General features: G+C 38.2%; 1 protein-coding gene across 4 annotated transcripts in view; it reads right to left on the reverse strand.

The window, feature by feature from the left end:
• Window positions 1–2465: 2465 nt before the first annotated feature.
• Window positions 2466–18071, reverse strand: part of Meis1 (Meis homeobox 1) — a 145416-nt gene continuing 129810 nt past the window's right edge. For 2 of the 4 annotated variants that reach the window (XM_090336785.1, XM_090336784.1), the window contains 4 exons: window positions 7734–7792; window positions 6263–6352; window positions 5879–5974; window positions 3640–3729 (listed from right to left, as the gene is read on the reverse strand). In XM_090336785.1, coding sequence (XP_090192911.1) covers window positions 5916–5974; window positions 6263–6352; window positions 7734–7792 — 208 coding nt within the window. In that variant the 3' untranslated portion in view covers window positions 3640–3729; window positions 5879–5915. Of the gene's footprint in view, window positions 3730–5878; window positions 5975–6262; window positions 6353–7733; window positions 7793–18071 lie in introns of all 4 variants that reach the window. The other 2 variants (XM_090336782.1, XM_090336781.1) reach the window with 1 other exon arrangement.

The following is an 18071-nucleotide window of genomic DNA, read 5'->3' on the forward strand; positions in this document are numbered from 1 at the left end:
AATGTGGGTAGCTAGGAAACAGCAAGCCGCCTGAGAAGACGGAATTTCCAACGTGTAAAATGTTCTTAACGGAACCATTGAACGAGTGCAATAAGGCGTGAGGGGGAACTAATCTTCCCATTTAAATGTTTGTGGCAATTTTATCTAAATGAATTTTAATGCTAAACGAGGGTAATTCCCCATTTGTAGCGCGTTTGCTTCTCTTTCCTGTGCTTCTAAAGCAGTCGAACATCATGAAATGAACGATAACAATAAAAATACTGTCAAGGCAGATTATTCATTTTGAATGTGTTATAATTACAACTGATTGAATATGATCGGGTGAAAAGTATTTTCATAAATTTTTGAAAACAAAAAGTTAAATAGTACTTTAAAAAAAATAGTACGATTTAACCCACCCACCCTCTCCACCTCCTGAATTTTTTTTTTTTTTTTTAGAAAAGCATATACAATGGCATGCTCTTGTTTAGAGGAGGGCAGTTTGGTTTTGCCTTTTAAGAAGCATCGAAAACACTCTTGACACCTTCTCTGTTGCTTGCTTCCCTCCTTCAGATAAGTGTCCTCAATAACCTCTGAGCTGGCACTGAAATTAACAAGAGGAAAAGTTGAAATACCAATAGGCAAGGAGAGTGCCAGGCAGAGGATCAGAAGAACTTCCTGGAGTGAAGTTCTCCCAGGACTATCACACTAAGTCCAAGAACAGCTTGTTTTATTTTGCCTAATTCCTGGGCATTAATAAACATGATTCTTCACTGCCTCCATAACTCTCCCCCCCCATCACACACACATACACACACACACACACACACACACACACACACACACACACACACACACACACACACACACCCTCTCTTCACTTTCACTCTTCTCCCTCCCTCCCCGGAGTCAGTCAACCTCTCCCTCTCTCTCCTACCCTCTCTCTTAGTCCCCTCTCCCCCCTCCCTCCTTTCTTTTCCTCCCCCACTGGGCTAGAGCCTGCAGAAGAATAAAGGCTGAAAATAACCAACTCTCTCTGGCAAGGGCAGAGGAGGAGGGGCAAGTGGATGGCTAGTTTATGAACTTTATTATTAATTTTAAAAGTAAATAAATGGTTGTTAACTGCTAGTAACCACCTATCAAAAGGGAATGATTTCACTTAATGTGGGCTATTTATGTAGTCCAAGAACTGCTACTGGGTCAAAATAGGAAATGTAAACAATCCTATCTAGGGGGTGGGGGGTGGCAGGGTAGGGGGACACGGGAGCCAGAAAGCCTTCTCCCAGGGCATCCCCACGCTCACAAAACAGGCCCCATAAACAAAAGGTGAGAGAGCTTGCTGCTCTCCAGCAGGTGAGTCTGGCAGTCACACACCACCTAGTAAAGTCAGCCTACAGCTGGTTTCTCTTTTCAAATAGAAAATGGAATTGCTGAGGGCGGGTTTATAGGGTGACACGGGCCTGAATGTCAGGCTTGACTTTAAGGTGCTTTCCTGCCCACCATCCTTTGTTTACAAAGCAATCACTTCCAAAAAGCCTTTTTTTAAAAAATGAATTTGCCCTAATTAAAATATTTGTATATTTGCCTTAGCTCTGGAAAGCACTTTTTTATAGCACTGATTTTATTTAAATAAAATTATAAGCTATTCCCACTTAAACAAGTTATTTTGTACCATTTAGTTGGCTGGCATGCAGAATTTCTGTACAGCTGTTCTGGAAAATTGGTTAATAACCAGTTTTATCCAATGAGAACATAGAGCATATTTATAAAAATTAGATTTTGAAGTCTGGCCTCTTCAATTTCACTTAATTTCCTAATAAACATATACTGCTCAGCCTAGGTAACATCCTTAGTAAAAAGATGGAACTCTGTGCTTTATACTCCCCATTATGTACAAGGATAATTTCACTGATGTAACATGAATAATTTTGTTGGATGTGATCTGAGCCTACAGTCAGTGTAGTGCCTATAGGCCTCAAATTTGCTGATAATAAGAGTTCATTAAGTCGGCTTAAAGAAATCAGTGGTCATTAGTAAATAATTTACTTTGTGGTTAAAATTTTCAAATACATATATGGCTTGGGGAGCTAAAATTAATTGCTGTATTTACTGCATTAGTCATTAGAAATTTAGGGGGGCAGTAAACAAATTTTTCAAGCAGTGGAGTCAGCATGACAAAAATAATCTGTTTTTATTTTAGATTCAGATTTCATTACTGCACTCAAACAACTACAACTGGGCTTGGAGTTATTATACAATCCAAACTGTTTCCCGTCAGAAACACTAAGACTCAGTGTGCAATGATTGTTATTAATAATTAGCTCCTTGGTTTCTTGATAGAAAAGGCTATCAACAAGCATTTGTTTATCCACAACAAAAAGTATAATTAGCTTATCCCACTTAGTAAATCTTGTATGCATGCCAACTCATACCAAACTGCTACTTTTACAAAAAAAATTGCAATAATACAGTTCATTTTTTTCCAGTCCTTTTTGCACAAAATTTATTTACAATGTCTACATAAATGCTTCAAGGTGGGACTGTGGAAAAATACACACATGACCGATGCTTTGCTCAGAAATAAAGTCAACATATTAAAAATAAATCTTCAGTCTATGTTTCGAGCTGCATAAAACAGGAAGTGATGTATAAGGTGGTGGTTGTTGTTGCATGAGGACAATGATGGTTGATGTGACAATTAGGCTTCTAAACACAGGGCCTTTTAGTTTCCATGCCTCCTCCTACCAGTCTCCTTAAGACACTGCCTGCAACAGCTGATTAATCATTGTTGATGACTGCAGATTTTCCCATCCTTCCCGATTTACATCTGTTCAGGCCAATTCAAAGATAGTGAGTAAATGAATTAGACATGCAAATTCAAGCCCCAGGCTAGAGAGAGGAAGAAAGAAGAAAAGAGTGAGAGAGAGAGAGAGAGAGAGAGAGAGAGAGAGAGAGAGAGAGAGAGAGAGAGAGAGAGAGAGAGAGAGAGAGAGCGTGCGCATGGCTGAAATCCTAGGCAGGAAGAAAGATTCTTCCGCCTGAAAGTTATTTTAATGCTCTAAAAATCCTGCAAATGAGACCTTCCTGTCCTTTGCAGGAAAACTGTAAGGCTTTTTAATGTAAGGAGGCTTCTGGAGGAAGTGAAGAGCTATGGAAACAACACACATAGTGTGGAAAAATTTCACATTTTTTTTAAAAAATCTATAAGAAACAACGTAATATGGATAACAGTATAATAGCATTTACAATAGTTCACTCTTTGTTCTTTTAATGTCTTATATAGTATTTAGCATGTCCCCCAAATTGACTTCCGTTGGTATTTCCTGCTTTTTAAGAGTCCCTATGAAGAATTAGGGATGCTCCTTGGTCCAAAGTAGATGCCAAGAAAGGAACTCCACAGTCATTGCAGAAAAAAAACCATGGTCTGAAATCAGTCACCATTGCAGACAATGCATATTCCCTTAAGCTACTGAGCATGGATGTCCATAACTTGTCCACTCATTGTTGGGTCTCCTGTATTAAGAACCGTGGGGCTTGAAGCTGACATTGGCATTCCAGGGTGGGGCGGTCCTCCATGAATCATCACTGTTGGGTGGTGAGGGTGTCCAGGAATGTACGTATGCATGGGGGGCCCGTGACGCAGCTGAGCAGGATGGGGGGGCATCTGGGGCTGGGTATAACTTGGCTGTCCCATGCTCACACCCATTGGGCCACCCCGGGGTATATATTCCCCTGGCATACTTTGCAGCCCTGTAGAAATTCAAAAGAAAAGAAACAAACAAACAAAAAAAAGAAAGAAAAGATTATGAAAAAGCAATTGTGCGGTGGTAGCTATGGCAATCCTAGGAAAGCCAGCGGACACTGAGATTCAGGGAACATGGCTTTATATTCTTTTAGGTTCATGGAGAAGAGAGTAAAAGGAGAAGCATCGTGCTGGAAACTCACACTGTTGCTACCATTGTCAGGGGTCTCCTATCTAGAGCTCACTTATTTTCAAAAATGAAAGTGATATTGGAAAACTGGTGGAAAGAATCACTTTGTCCTCCCTTCTCAATGTCGCGCCCCCCACTGCCCCCACCAAAAATTTGTTTTTCTGTTCTATCAAGAATATACTGCTCTGGTTACCAAACATCTCACACAAAGCTCAACTAACAGGCCACAAAGGATGATTACTTGATAAATCTCCTACACTCGTAAAAGTAAAAAAAAAGTTATCAATAAATTTGTCCCACATGGTTTCTCAGAGCTGGCAGGGAGCGATGGGAAGAGAAAACCTTCACAGAACTCTGTCCACCTTACAATGATTCTGAGAACAATAAGAAAAATTGGACCTAAAACAATACCCCTCCTGCTTTGAGGGGGCCTCTTGTCTTCTGCATGGATTGCTATAGTTGATGGAAACTGACAGGTGTATTGTTTCTGAGAGCTATAAGCTCCATAATCATCAAGGGTGAAAGGCATAACGCTATTGCTAAGTAGGTTCAATTGGCTTTAGTTCTAAGTAATAGTGCTCTGTGAATACGATGAACACCTTCGAATAAGGTCTCCAGGCTCTAGCAATGAATGGCTGCTTAATCTAGCCTAAAGGAACATTTTTGAACTAATGAAAATTGCTTATAAAATATACTGTACCCACAGCTCTTTAATCAAAAAAGATGATAATATTTTTTGTAATAACCTATTAATTTAATTGGTCACGAAGCATAAAATACATCATTTAAATTTAATTGACCCAGAAACTAAGAAACAATATTTAAATTAACTAAGCTAGAGAATTCCATGATGAGGTAATAAGACTGTTGCATTCCCCAGCTCAATGGAATGTTTTCAGAGCTAATTGTTAAACTTATATTTGACTCTCACCCAGAGAAGACTGACCCCATACGAATTATTACCCTTGGCCTCCACAGTGATTTTAAATAGTGTGTTAATATAATCAGAGACACAACCAAGACTCTGAAATCATTCCTTTTAATTTCAAAAACAAAGCAGGAGCAATGCTATTAGGGGTAATTTAGGAAGTGTACAAGAGCCCTGGTGTTCAAAACAGTTTTACTTGTTTGAACTCGAATTGCTAAGCATATCTTCTGAGGAGAGAAAAATTCAAGAGTGAGAATCTGGGACAGTTTTCCTAGGCCCACTTCACTAGGCCTGCCACTGAAGATTGCATTAATGATCTCTATTTTTGTATACTGAATAAGTCAAATCCATTTGTCACACTGCAAGTGATGGCATACTTAATTTGGATATAGTCAATTAGCCTGGGCTAAGCCCTGCAGCCTGCTGTGCACACCTCTATTTTGTATTCTCCCTTTTTCCATTGCCACACGTAATCCCATTATGATGGACAGACAAAGGAATAAACTAAGAAAAAAATCAAAGTTTAGTTGACTGAAGCTCAAAAATATGCCTTTACTTACCCCTAAGTAAAGCTTGTGTTTATTTTACCTAAAAGAAGTCTCTGTTTGGCTTTTCGGTGTCTTGCAGGTTAGTGTAGAAATGTAACTCATGCATCAACTGCGGTTAGACAGATTTATGACACTTTGGGGACATGCTCTTTCCTCTCCTTGCACTGCTGCAGTCTGCTTACATTTTGCAAATCAGTCTGTTGCTATGACAACCCACTCCCCCCCCACCTTCTGACTGTTTCTTGTTTTGTCATGTGGTCAGTACTGTACAATAGCAACACACGGGATAAATGTACATCATACACTGTATTTAGAAGCTTAAAAGCCTGATCAAAACCAAAGAAGAAAAATGAAAGAAGCCAGAAAGAGGCGTTTTCATGGAAAGGAATGAACAAGCATGAAGCTATGGGCAAGGAGAACATGAGAAAATGCAAGAGAAAAAAAAAATATTCCTAGGACAAAGTGAAAACAAAGACCCCATTTGTACTTACTTCCCCCTGGCTTTGCGATTGGTTAACTAGATGAAGGTTACATGTAGTGCCACTGCCCCTCCATGCCCATATTCATGCCCATTCCACTCATAGGTCCTAGAAGGGAGATAAAAATCCAAGAAGAGGCCAGAAAATGAGCAAAGTCAACAGATAGTGCCAAAAGACCCTTTAAAAAAACAAAAAAAAACAGGTTCTAGAGGATTGAAAAACAGTGAGATCTTCAGTGCATACAGATGCTGGCTTCCCCGTTGCAGTAACTTAGATGCATAGATGGCAGGCAAGGCAAGGCAGGCAGCTTAAGATACAGCATGGGTGAGGTGCATTGACCTGTCCTGGAGGTGGCAGGGGGCAGTTCAACACTCCTGGAGTGAAACAAGGTCTTACCTGGTGCTCTGATCCCCATGTGCTGCTGGCCATCCATTACAAAACCTCCCATCGGCTGTCCGTCTGGGTTATAAGGGGTTCCTTGACTGACTATAAAAGTACAGAACACCGTTTCTTAATCACAATTTCTAAGACAGAAAGAAATATCCAGAGATAGACTAAGAGAACATACTACACCTATATTTTTTTTGTTTAAACCCATTCCAAGTTCATTCTTCTCAGGCCAGTTTTATATTCCTTAGTGACTTGTCTTTTAAAATGTTGTGTTCAAAGCTGGGTACTAATGGCTTATGTCTGTCATCCTAGCTACTCAAGAGACTGTGATCTGAGGGTCACGGTTCAAAGCCAGCCTAGACAGGAAAAGTCCTTAACACTCTTATCTCCAATTAATCAATTAATCATCAAAAAGGTAATAAGTGGATCTGTGGCTCAAGTTGTACAATATTAGCATTGAGAGTGGGGGGAAGCTCTAGGACAGAGCCCAGCCATGAGTTCCAGCTCCAGGACACACACACACACACACACACACACACACACACACACACACAGCACATTATATTCAAAGAATAGCTAAGATACAGACATGTATGTACTCCACTTTTTGTTGTCTGGGGGTCCCTCTGGGTATTGAAAGCAAAAAAAGTTATAGGAATGTGATCCACTGTGTATTGACTTCATGATGATGTTAACATAGTAGTTTTCAACAGTGCTCTTTCTTAAGAGATGAAATATTTCATAAAGAAAATTTAGGCCTATAACTCCCCTAGTAAAGATCCTACTTGTCCTTCCTGGTATATTATAATACAAAAACAAATCATAAAGTTCAGGATTTGAAAACCAAATTTAAAAATACGGCCTAATTTTTTTAAGTTGAACACCACAAGATTCATACTAAGGAAAGAAGGCCTGAGAAATAAGATTTGTGTATTTATACGACTACCTGAATCTCATGTTTTAACTGTACATGAAAAGCTGCTTCAGAAGTAAGCTGCCTTGGGTTATTAAAGCACACAAAAGCTCTACCTCATTGAATGTCTTTGAACTTTACTGAGTCCCACAAGCGATCCTGACCCCTTTGCCCTTTTGGCAGGTAATAAAGTTTACAGCAATTCCACACCAAGCCATGCACCAGGGAGTGGTCATAGTAGCAGAAAGAGCTGGGAAGGCAAACTCAGGGAAAAAAAAATAACAGTAATATATTGAATGTGTACAAAGAATATTGTAACTGAGTATATGATTTATGAGTTACTTTTCTCCATTGGCTTTTTTTCCTCCCCTACTTTGGTCAAACGTTTTATAATGATGTTAAATTGATTAGTGTTGTTATGAAACAAAACTGGTTTAATTTTCATTGCCAGGCGCTCCTAGTACTCACTCCCAGTTTATTTACCAGGTAGCAGACCGCCCGGTGAATGGCTTGAGGATGGTTTTCGCTTGCGTGACTTGAATACAGTCACTATAGGGGACTTGCCTGCTCGATTGGACTGGTCTATCATGGGCTGCACTATTCTTCTCCGGGCATTAATAAACCTGTAACCAAGAAATAAAGCACATTATTATTTCTTTATAACACACACACACACACACACACACACACACACACACACACAAAGGTGGAGGAAGAGACAGAGAGGAATCATAGTGAAGAAAAGGTAGATCTTGGCAGAATGGGTCTGCCTCCTTTTTCAGCCCTGCTTCACATACTGCAAAACCTATAACCTCTGTGACCTCTGAGTACAAGGCTTGGGGTTTCTGAGTTGATTTATGTTTGCCTGTTTTACCACAGTTGGACACTTCCATTTCATCTTTTCATGGGGGAATTAGCAGAGTTTTCAGGAAACAATGCTAGCCACCACTCTTTTCAATTGCAAAGGGTGGGAGGGGGGAGGATTTGGGAGAGGAACTGAGATGCTCCTGAGTGCATCTGTTACCTCTCCAAATTAGTGACATTTCAATCTCAAGCTCTGTGACTTCTTCTAGTCTCCTCCTCCCCCCTCCTCCAATCCCCACCAGTTCTTTAACTAAACCTCCCCTACCTTTGCAAACCTAATTCTATTTTAATGCCCACTATTAAGATAATGAACAGGGATGGCAGCACACCATCAAGTAAGAGAATGTCTGGAGTTTATCACCACTAAAACTCACACTGCTGAGGACTTCAGAGAAATGCATTCCTTGTAGAGATTTCTTCAGGTGGCTTTTTTTCCCCCTTTTCATGCAAAGTGTGAGGTCAAGGCAAGGTCACAGCTATATAGTAAATGAACTTATGATCTTGCTTTCTTCTAGCTATTACTGAAAATTTATAAACATCTTATTAAGACACTTAAGTGTCTTAACAAGACTTTTTGGTGCCATTATTTTTGTAGCCTCTTCTGAAAATAATAAGGCACTGGGACATTAACATATGACTCTCCATAGCCATGCCAGAGAGATTCTCTTTTAGACTCCATTTGTACTGCCTAATAAGAATTACATATCAGATATAGAAGATGAAAAGGACATATTAGATTTTGAAATAGTAAATTGCTTTTAGTTCCCAACTCAAATTTGATATATTCAAATCTGAACAGGACATAAAAACACAGAATGAAAAGTTGAATATGCACTATTAAAGGACCAATGTTCCAATATGAATTCAAGTCTATATGGCTGCCTACTTTGGGGAAAGACAATAGTTCCTAAAAATAAAACTATTTTTTTGTAATGAATAGAGGGGTCACAGTTATATTCACCAGACAGAGAGTACATCACTTCTCATACATTGACACCCCCTGTCATGTTTTGTCCCCATTTCCCGCCTCCTACCCCCTCCCAATCATCTTGTTTTCCCCCTTTCCTTTTCTATTTCAAACAAATTTATGTACACTATACCAGGTAACAAAGTCAGATACTGTAATAATATGACATTGACCAAAGGGCAACAAAAGAGAAGAGAAATAACATAGTACATTAAGAACAACAATCACATAATACAAAGCTCTTGTTTCCATATCCTGAAGATCCTTTCATTTAGCTTCAACCTATGTGGCCTTACGTAGTAGCTATTACAGTCCTCTGCTAGGAGAGTCCTAGATGTGTACTAATTATTACAAATGAGGGAAATCATTGAGCTTATGTTCCTTTGGGTCTGGTTTACTTCCCTTAATATGATCTAAAAATAAAACTACTGAAGAGACATGGGCAGGTTTTGAAAATAAAAATATGGACTTCATTAGATATCCATGGCTCATACATGTCATCCCAGAGACTCCAGGAAGCTAAAAAGTGAGGATTGAGGTTTGAAGCCAGCCCCAGAAGAAAAGTTTGAGAGACTCTTATCTCTCATTAGCCGCTCAAAAGAAAAGAGCCAAAAGTGAAGCTGTGGCTCAAGTGGTAGAGCATTAGCCGACACTGAACAAAGCAAGCTCAGGAATATCACCTAGGCTCTGAGCTCAGGCCCCAGGACCACACACACACACACACACACACACACACACACACACACACACACACACACACACACACCATAATAAAAGAAAACTGAAAGGAAAGAACAGTATTTTGTGACATCTTTAAGATTCTTAATGTTCGATATCTTGTAATTTTTATTTTTATGACAGTTCTAGAGCTTGAGCTCAGGGTCTAAGCACTGTTCTTGGACTTTTCTCAAGGCTAGAGCTCTACCACTTGAGCCACAGCACCACTTCCTGATTTTCTGTGTATGTGGAACCAAGGAATCGAACCCAGGTGTTTGTGCATGCTAGGCAAGCACTCTACCACTAGGCCAGACTAAATTCCTGGCCGAATATCGTGTATTTTGTATGCAGTTATGTTCCCCCCTCTCTCTCTCTCTCTCTCTCTCTCTCTCTCTCTCTCTCTCTCTCTCTCTCTCTCTCTCTCTCTCTCTCATTTTCTGTCAGGTGGAGCTTGAACTCGTAGAGATAAGAGTCTCATGGACTTTCCTGCCTGGGCTGGCTTTGAATCATGGTTCTCAGAGATTAGCTTTTTGAGCAGCTAGGATTACAGGCATGAGCCACCAGCACCAGCTTCTCTTATGTCCTTTCACTATCTGAGAAGTAATTAAAATAAATGATAAGGCTGGAGTCTAACTAAAAGACATACTATTGGTGCTAACCCTTATTGGCATATATGTACAGTTCTGATGCATGAAGTCCCTGAACTGCGAATAATAATATTTCAAACACAGATCTACAACAAATTGTGTTGCAAATCAGGTTATCATTATCTTGTATAAACCATGAAAATTGGAATCATATGAGCAGAAGGTTAGATTCATTCTCCATTCTCATTATAAGCACAGGTGTAGCAGTAATACCATGTGAAATAACCAATTAAAATGAAAAAAAACCCTGCTTTTTCATTAGCTGCCTGCACTGCATGACCAATTAGAAAATTATTTAATATTAATATCCTGCATATACCAAAAGTAATTTTCATAGTAAGTAACATAGGTAAGAAAGCAAAACCCTCAGCTCCTTAAATGTGGTAATGGTCACATGCTGCTCTTACAAGAGAGGGATTGTTAACTTTCCTTTTCACGTCCCTTTTAAAACATAATAATATTTTATGAATAGCATTTAAACTACTTACTTAAAATTAAGAAAAACCTGAGAAACCAGGCTCTGAGAAATTGTGACTTGAGATCACGTTACCAAAACGACATTAATAATTGCTGCACAGCTCGCAAACGGCAACGAGTGCGCTCTTCTCTAACGCCGTGACCAGAGCATGAATACTGCTGTGCTACCCATCCAGAACATTCCAGACTCAAGTGTTATTGGAATAGCAGCCTGTTTTGAGCCAGCTTTCATTGGCAGCAACAAGAAAAAGGCATGTGAACATCGTCCAGATTGGAAATTTTGATGACTACACTGCTTAAGTATATAGACAAAGACAAGGATTCTCGAGGGAAAAAAAAGACTCATTGAATCAATTTATAGATATTCCATTTTGAGTCCTTAACCCTCATACTTGAAGATTTCAATGGACTAATTCATAATCATCAATGGATTCAGGTTTGGGTCCAGGACTATACAACCCATCCGATACTCACAGAAAAATTATATAAAAAATTTAGAAAGAGCTGTAACCATCATCTAAATTGGTCACTAACATGCATTTTTCCTTCCACTACCCCATCAAGTTGGTGCTCTGCTGGGCTGTCCTCCTGGTCTTTCGCTAGTCTCTGGAGACTCTTCTCCAACTCCCAACTAGGGAAGCTGTAAGAAAGTCCTGCCTTAGTTCATCTACAATCTTTCCACAATATACCTCCTTAAGGTAATTTAAATGTTCCTTAGGATAGCCTTGTGTGTGTGTGTGTGTGTGTGTGTGTGTGTGTGTGTGTGTGTGTGTGCGCACACACATGCACACGCATCAGTCCGGAGGCTTGAAGTAAGGACTCAGGACACCCTGAGCATTTCTACTCAAGACTAGCACTCTACCATTTGAGCCACAGCTCCAGTTTTGGTTTGCTGATGGTTAATTGGAGAAAAGAGCCTTAAGGACTTTCCTTCCTTGACTGGCTTCAAGCCATGATCTTCAGATCTCAGCTTTCTGAGTAACTAGGATTACAGCCGGAACTTGGCTCCCATCTAAGTATTTAAGTATACTCATTATGCCCTGCAGGCTTCTGGCTTCTTTTCTCCTGGTTAAACATCACAGAAGGTGAGTCCTTCTGGGATTGTAAGTCCACTTAGTATGTGGCCATTCTCTGCTCAGTTTGCTCTGAAAGTTTGCAGAGGACAACACTAATCATACTTATTACAAGCCTGCTCTAGTTCCCATGTAGAAGGCAGAAACCTTGCCACAATCTCTCAGTTCTCAATGCTATTTGCTTCTCCTCAGGTAGCAAAAACTGTTTTTATGGCTAACACAAATTTAAGAAACCCATAGCTTATGTGGATATCAAGGTAGAAATCCTTTTTTTTCTAAAACAAGTTTAAAGCAGAAAAATGCCCATTATCTAAACTGTTTCATTGCATTAGTAACGCTACACAGAAATTATTTTGATACTTTAAAAATTAGTATAATGAAATATTATCAATACATACAAAAATTGTAAGTTCTGAGGACACTGCTGAATTACAATTCCTATACTTATAGAAACAACTTATATTATTATCTGAGGTCCTGGTGGACATCTTTGTCTGAAAATTCCTACTTTACAACATACCTTATTTTCTAAAACAACCTGACTTTTTAAAAAATTGTAACACCATCTCAACATTTGACTTTTTCTAATGTATTTCTAACCATCCCACACTAATATCTCTCTTTGGAATTAGAGCCATGTGTTTAGATGGCTTTGAGGGTGAATTCAGATACAAAAACATTTTCCTTCTAGGCAAAGTAATAAAATGGCATTCTTGCTCCTCCCACTATAAGTCAAACTAAGGTCAGTTCCCCCATCCCTCTATCTGTTTAAATAAACTGGTCCAGCTGTTTGTTTCTACAATGCCCTCTGACCTTGTGTCTCATCCTCCCTGCTTTTGTGACAGAATGCTTTACTCCTCATTGTGGAAGAGTCTAAGTTATCAAGACTTTTCTAAACACCAATTCCCCATGTCAAAAAAAGGTTCTTTAGGTTAGATGCAAACTTAAGTGAACATATTTCAGTCTTGAAACATTATTGATTTAAAAGGCTAATTTTTGTTCTTACATGTGTGTGTATCCAGAAATCACAATCTTAGAATTTTTCCCTATAGATAAAATCTTTCTAAGAATTTCATTAAGTACAAAAAGCAAGAGAAAAACTTAGAAATTTATTATTATATAGAAATTTATTATATCCAAATACATCATTGCTTAAACACATGTATAATATCATGAATAGCAGGACAACATATGTTTTGCTTCCTAGATTCAGATGGTTATACACCTTTCTATAACAGAATAAAATTCAAATTTTCCATAAATCGAGGTTTTACAGAAAGCAAACCTTTGATTTAGGTATGCTTTAAAGGTTAGAAAATGTCTTGTTTAACATTTGCTTTCTCCAGTTTTCTGTTAATAGCAAAAGAATGAAAGCAAATAAAGTTTTACTGATTTTTGAGAAAAAATAGAAAATGTTTTGTTTGTTTTTCTATATTATACTCTTAACATCAAGGTATATATTTTAAAAATTCTATTTTGCTTTGGAATCATTGTCTTCATTTACGATGTATTTTTATTTCATTTTATTTTATTTAGCTTGTCCTGGGCCTTGAACTCAGGGCCTGAGCACTGTCCTTGGGCTTTCTCAAGGCTAGAGCTCTACCACTTGAGCCACAGTGCCACTTCTAGCTTTTATTCTATGTATGTGTACTGAGGAATCAAATCCGGGTCTTCATGCATGCTAGACAAGCACTCTACCACTAGGCCAAACTCCCGGCCCTATGGTGTATTTTTAAAGAACTAGACTGTTGTAATGAGCAATAGACAACTCAATTAGGGCAAGAACCTTTATATTTCCTTTCTTTTCTTTTCTTTTTGCCAGTCCTGGGGCTTGAACTAAGGGCCTGAGCACTGTCCTTAGGCTTTCTCAAGGCTAGTGTTCTACCACTTGAGCCACAGCACCACTTCCCGCTTTTCTAGATATTTGGTACCAAGGAATCAAATCCAGGTCTTCCTGCATGCTAGACAAGCACTCTAGCACTAGATCAAACTCTCAGCCCCTTTGTATTTACTTTTATATACAGTTATGGATTAAGAATTTTCCTTGTCTATGTTTTACATAGGAAAGTTAGATAATCGGGTTCATTTATGGCTTTATTTCACATTTAAATAAATGGAAATATATTTTTACATAGTTATTTATATAGGAATCTAGTACTTAGATGGAGAAATAGAACATTAGAAGAAGAACAAAATCTTCCTTATTTGTGGGGGAGGAGTATGGAGGGGAAAACTGGGAGAAAGCCAGGGGGAGGGAGTGAGAAAGAAATATATTCTTTACCTGATTTATGTATCTGCAACTGCTCTGTACATCACCTTTACCATAAATAAATAAGTAAACAAATAGATAAATAAACTGGAAGCTGTGCTTTATTCCTTCTTTTTCTTACTCCCTGGGTGTTTCTTCATCATTAGACTTAATTTTTCCCCCTATTCTGCTAATTCCACTAATCTCCCTTTGCACTCTGTCTTTGGATACCTCAATGATTTTCTGAGCAAGATCTGGTAGAACAACTTTCTGACATTGACCTTTAGCCTTCAGTTTATCCTCTGCTTCTTGGCCTCATCTCTTCCCCACAAGCTGCTTTGCTGAAGTCTGATTTTTCTTCTTGAAAAGTAGGAGAACTTGTAGGCACTTGCTAGGAGCCAAAACACAAGGTACAGCTCCCCAACTCTAAAGCCGACATTTCTCACACCCCTTTACCTCCTGGTGTAAGTCTCTGTAATACTACTAACAGCCAAGAAAAAATCTCTCGCTTACTTTGCATTTTATCTTTACTCAATTTTGTTCCTCAATGTTTACCATTCTGCTTACTCACTGATGATTAAGAGAGCTCACATTTGGTAACATTGGCATGTTATAGAAGTCAATAAACCACATAAAAATTAAAACTGGTTTTGTTTCCAAACAATGATGTGTTTCTCCATTACCCAGCTAATCCTTTTTGCCAATGAGGCATAAGAGAATAGTCAGCAGGATGGTGGTGGTCATATTTAAGTATGGAAAAATACAACATTTTAGCCCTCTTAAATACCCAAATAGATAAGATGATCAGCTGTTATGAAATATTTCAGTAATCAGAAAACTAAAGCAGTAGAAATGCCTTCTACACTTATACTATCTATTGAAATATCCATTATCATCATATTTGATCAGCATTTAAATTAGTTAGGAATACCTGCATACATATTTAAATACAATTAACACTTTGCATTTTTAAGAATAATTTAAGTATTAACAATCTCTGCATGAACTAGTCTCCATTTAGTTAAAAATATAAAATTAAAAAAAAACAAACATGTGTCAGGCATTAATGGCTCATGTCTGTAATCAGTGCTGCTTCAGAGGTTGAGATTTGAGGATCATGGTTCAAAGCCAATCTGGACAGGAAAATTTGTGAAAATCTTATCTCCAAAAGCAGTACAGCCCTAGCCTTGACAATTCAGGGACAATGCCCAGGCTCCTTGAGTGACAAAAATAAATACTCCCAGAAGTACACAGTACTTTTTTCAACTGTATCGTGGCAATTTAAATGAAAATGTATGGATATTGTTTTAAAGTCAGAATCTCTTTAAGGTAAATGTTATAAACAAATCCTCAGGGAAGCAATTCTAGCTATCTCCCAAATAACTCTCTGTTCTTTGAAACATAGAAACAAATAACAACAAAGAAAAACATTGACTGCAAAAGTCTTATGTTGGAAACCTTTACACTCTAGACTGGTATTTGCAATATTGAACTTAGTGATCTACAGAACTGGGGGTTTCATGGTCCAAGCCTTCCAAACATCTTTTTTTATAAAAATAAAATTTCATAGAACATAATTTTAAGAAGTTCAAGTACACTGACTCAATCTCAAGTCAAAAATTACGAATTCATAGTTTTGGCGCCTTTTTTTTTTTTTTACTAGTTTCTTAACCTCCTCTGGAATCTGGCAATTCCTAAGCTGCAATACTACATCATCTTTGTGTCTGGGCTTGGGGAACATGGAGAATGGCCACAGGAGGTGAATAGACAGGTGAGGACAAAGGAGCACAGGCTCTACTGTCTACCCACTCTACAGAGGCATCATATTGGCCCTTGCTCATATTGCAGGAAGCCTATCAGTCAGAGGCCTGAAAGGGTTTTCTTTCTCTAGCAATGCTGAGGGTATTTGCTCACTCTAGAAACGGCTGAAGTTGTCTAGCATAATTGAGGAATTTAATTATATATGTCAAGTTCCCAGCCAGGCACCAGTGGCTCATGCCTATAATCTTAGCTACTCAAGAGGCGGAGATCTGAGGATCGAGGCCCGAAACCAGCCTGGCAGAAAAGTCCATGAGACTCTTATCACCAATAAACTACTCAGAAAAAAGCCAGAAGCGATGCTGTGGTTCTAGTGCTAAAGCACTAGTCTTAAGCACAAAGAGGCTCAGGGACAGCTCCTAGGTCCTCATTTTAATAACCAAATCCATGTATTATTTTGAACTTGAGATACTGAAATAATTTTGAAATGATTCATCATTGGATATACATTACAGAAAATTTTTCTTGGAAAGGAATTTTGTGATGAGTTTTTATATTGTAAAATTTTAGGGCTTCCTTTGTGGTAACCTGAATTTCAAGTAGAAGGGGGACTATGAGGCAAGTCTCTATTTCATTTGCTACTACATGCTACCTTCCAGATCACTGACACTCAGGGCTCCAAACATAGTGGAACCAAGTTTACTAAGCTGAGCAAACAAACAAAAATAGGTAAGTTAAAACTATCTCAAGTACCCATTGACATTGAGTATAGGTAGCAAATTGGTGTTTGTGAAATATGTACTTAAATAGGATAATTTTCCAAATAGGAGTTTGTCTAGCCTCACAAATATAAACAATTAGCATTTGCTTAAGATACATGCATCTAAACTGATTTTAACACAATGTACAAGCAATGGGTTAATGTACCAAAACTTTATAATAAAAAGCTAAACTAGCTATACTATCAACAAAGAATAAATGTGTCTCTCATTCATCATACATGAACCATTTTTTCAGTTGAATTGCAATTTTCCCATATTCACAAAAGTCAATAAAATCACATCCAGCTAAATATCATTTATGCATTACTGGATAAGTATACTTATTTAAAGCAAATACTGGTTTTCTGCCAATCTCTAAATAGGACAAGTAGGAAAATTATCTTCTAAGCTGGGACAGTTTTCAGAGGGAAGAAACACTATTAATAAGGATGCTGGGTTTCCCAGGCCATTAGGATGCTATTCTAAACATTAAATGTACATCCATTTTTTAAAGAAGTTTGTCCTGAATGACAGAATAATAATCAGTCCCTAGCTACATAAAGCATTATAGAATTCCAGCCCCATCTTAGAATACTTCTGAAATCTGTTTTCTCTATAACTCTCCTTTGATTGTCTTAGCTCCCCAAGTCTTCACCAACCACACCCCCTTCTCTTCTACAGACTTCACCCCTGCTAAAAGAAGAGGTATTTTTTTTTAATTTAGCTTGCTACAAAAATTTAAGCTATTAAATGACACAATGAAGACAACTGGACATGACTGGATATCTTTGTCTATTCCTCAAAATGTATACTGTAACTTCTACCTCATCTAGTAAAATGATCTAAGCACAATATAATAGATAGTAGCGTGTATGTAGTTTGTTTACCCATATACTCCATATACTAAAAAGCAATTATCTCTCCTTGAGGATCAATGAAAACTTCTCCGAAATGAGAAAGATAACACTAACAAAACAATTGCCTCTTGGGAATTGTCAAAACTTTGGAAAGCGATTAGGGCATCAAAGTCACTTTGAAGAACCTTTAGAGAAGTTGCATTTCATCACTCAGTTGTCATTGTCAGTATGACTGACTTTCACTCACCTCAGTCAAAACACTGGCTGTTGGCAGTGAGTGCATAGTGTCAAGGCTGCCACTTACTCTGAAATCACCCCAAGTACTCACATCGTGAATCTCAACCACAAGTGACTTAATATTTATGAAAAGTATTTTGCAAATTGTAAAAATCTAAGGCAGGAGTTTGTTGGGACATTGTTCATGTGCTTCTCACAAATATATAATAGTACAAAAGCTGGTCCATTTGCAGCAATGAAAGCAGGAAACAACTTAAGATCTTACTGGTAAATGAGTCACCAAAGTGTGTTAAACA

This window comes from Megascapheus bottae, chromosome 7 (assembly GCF_031878675.1).
Source record: "Megascapheus bottae isolate mThoBot1 chromosome 7, mThoBot2.hap1, whole genome shotgun sequence".
Lineage (NCBI taxonomy): Eukaryota > Metazoa > Chordata > Mammalia > Rodentia > Geomyidae > Megascapheus > Megascapheus bottae.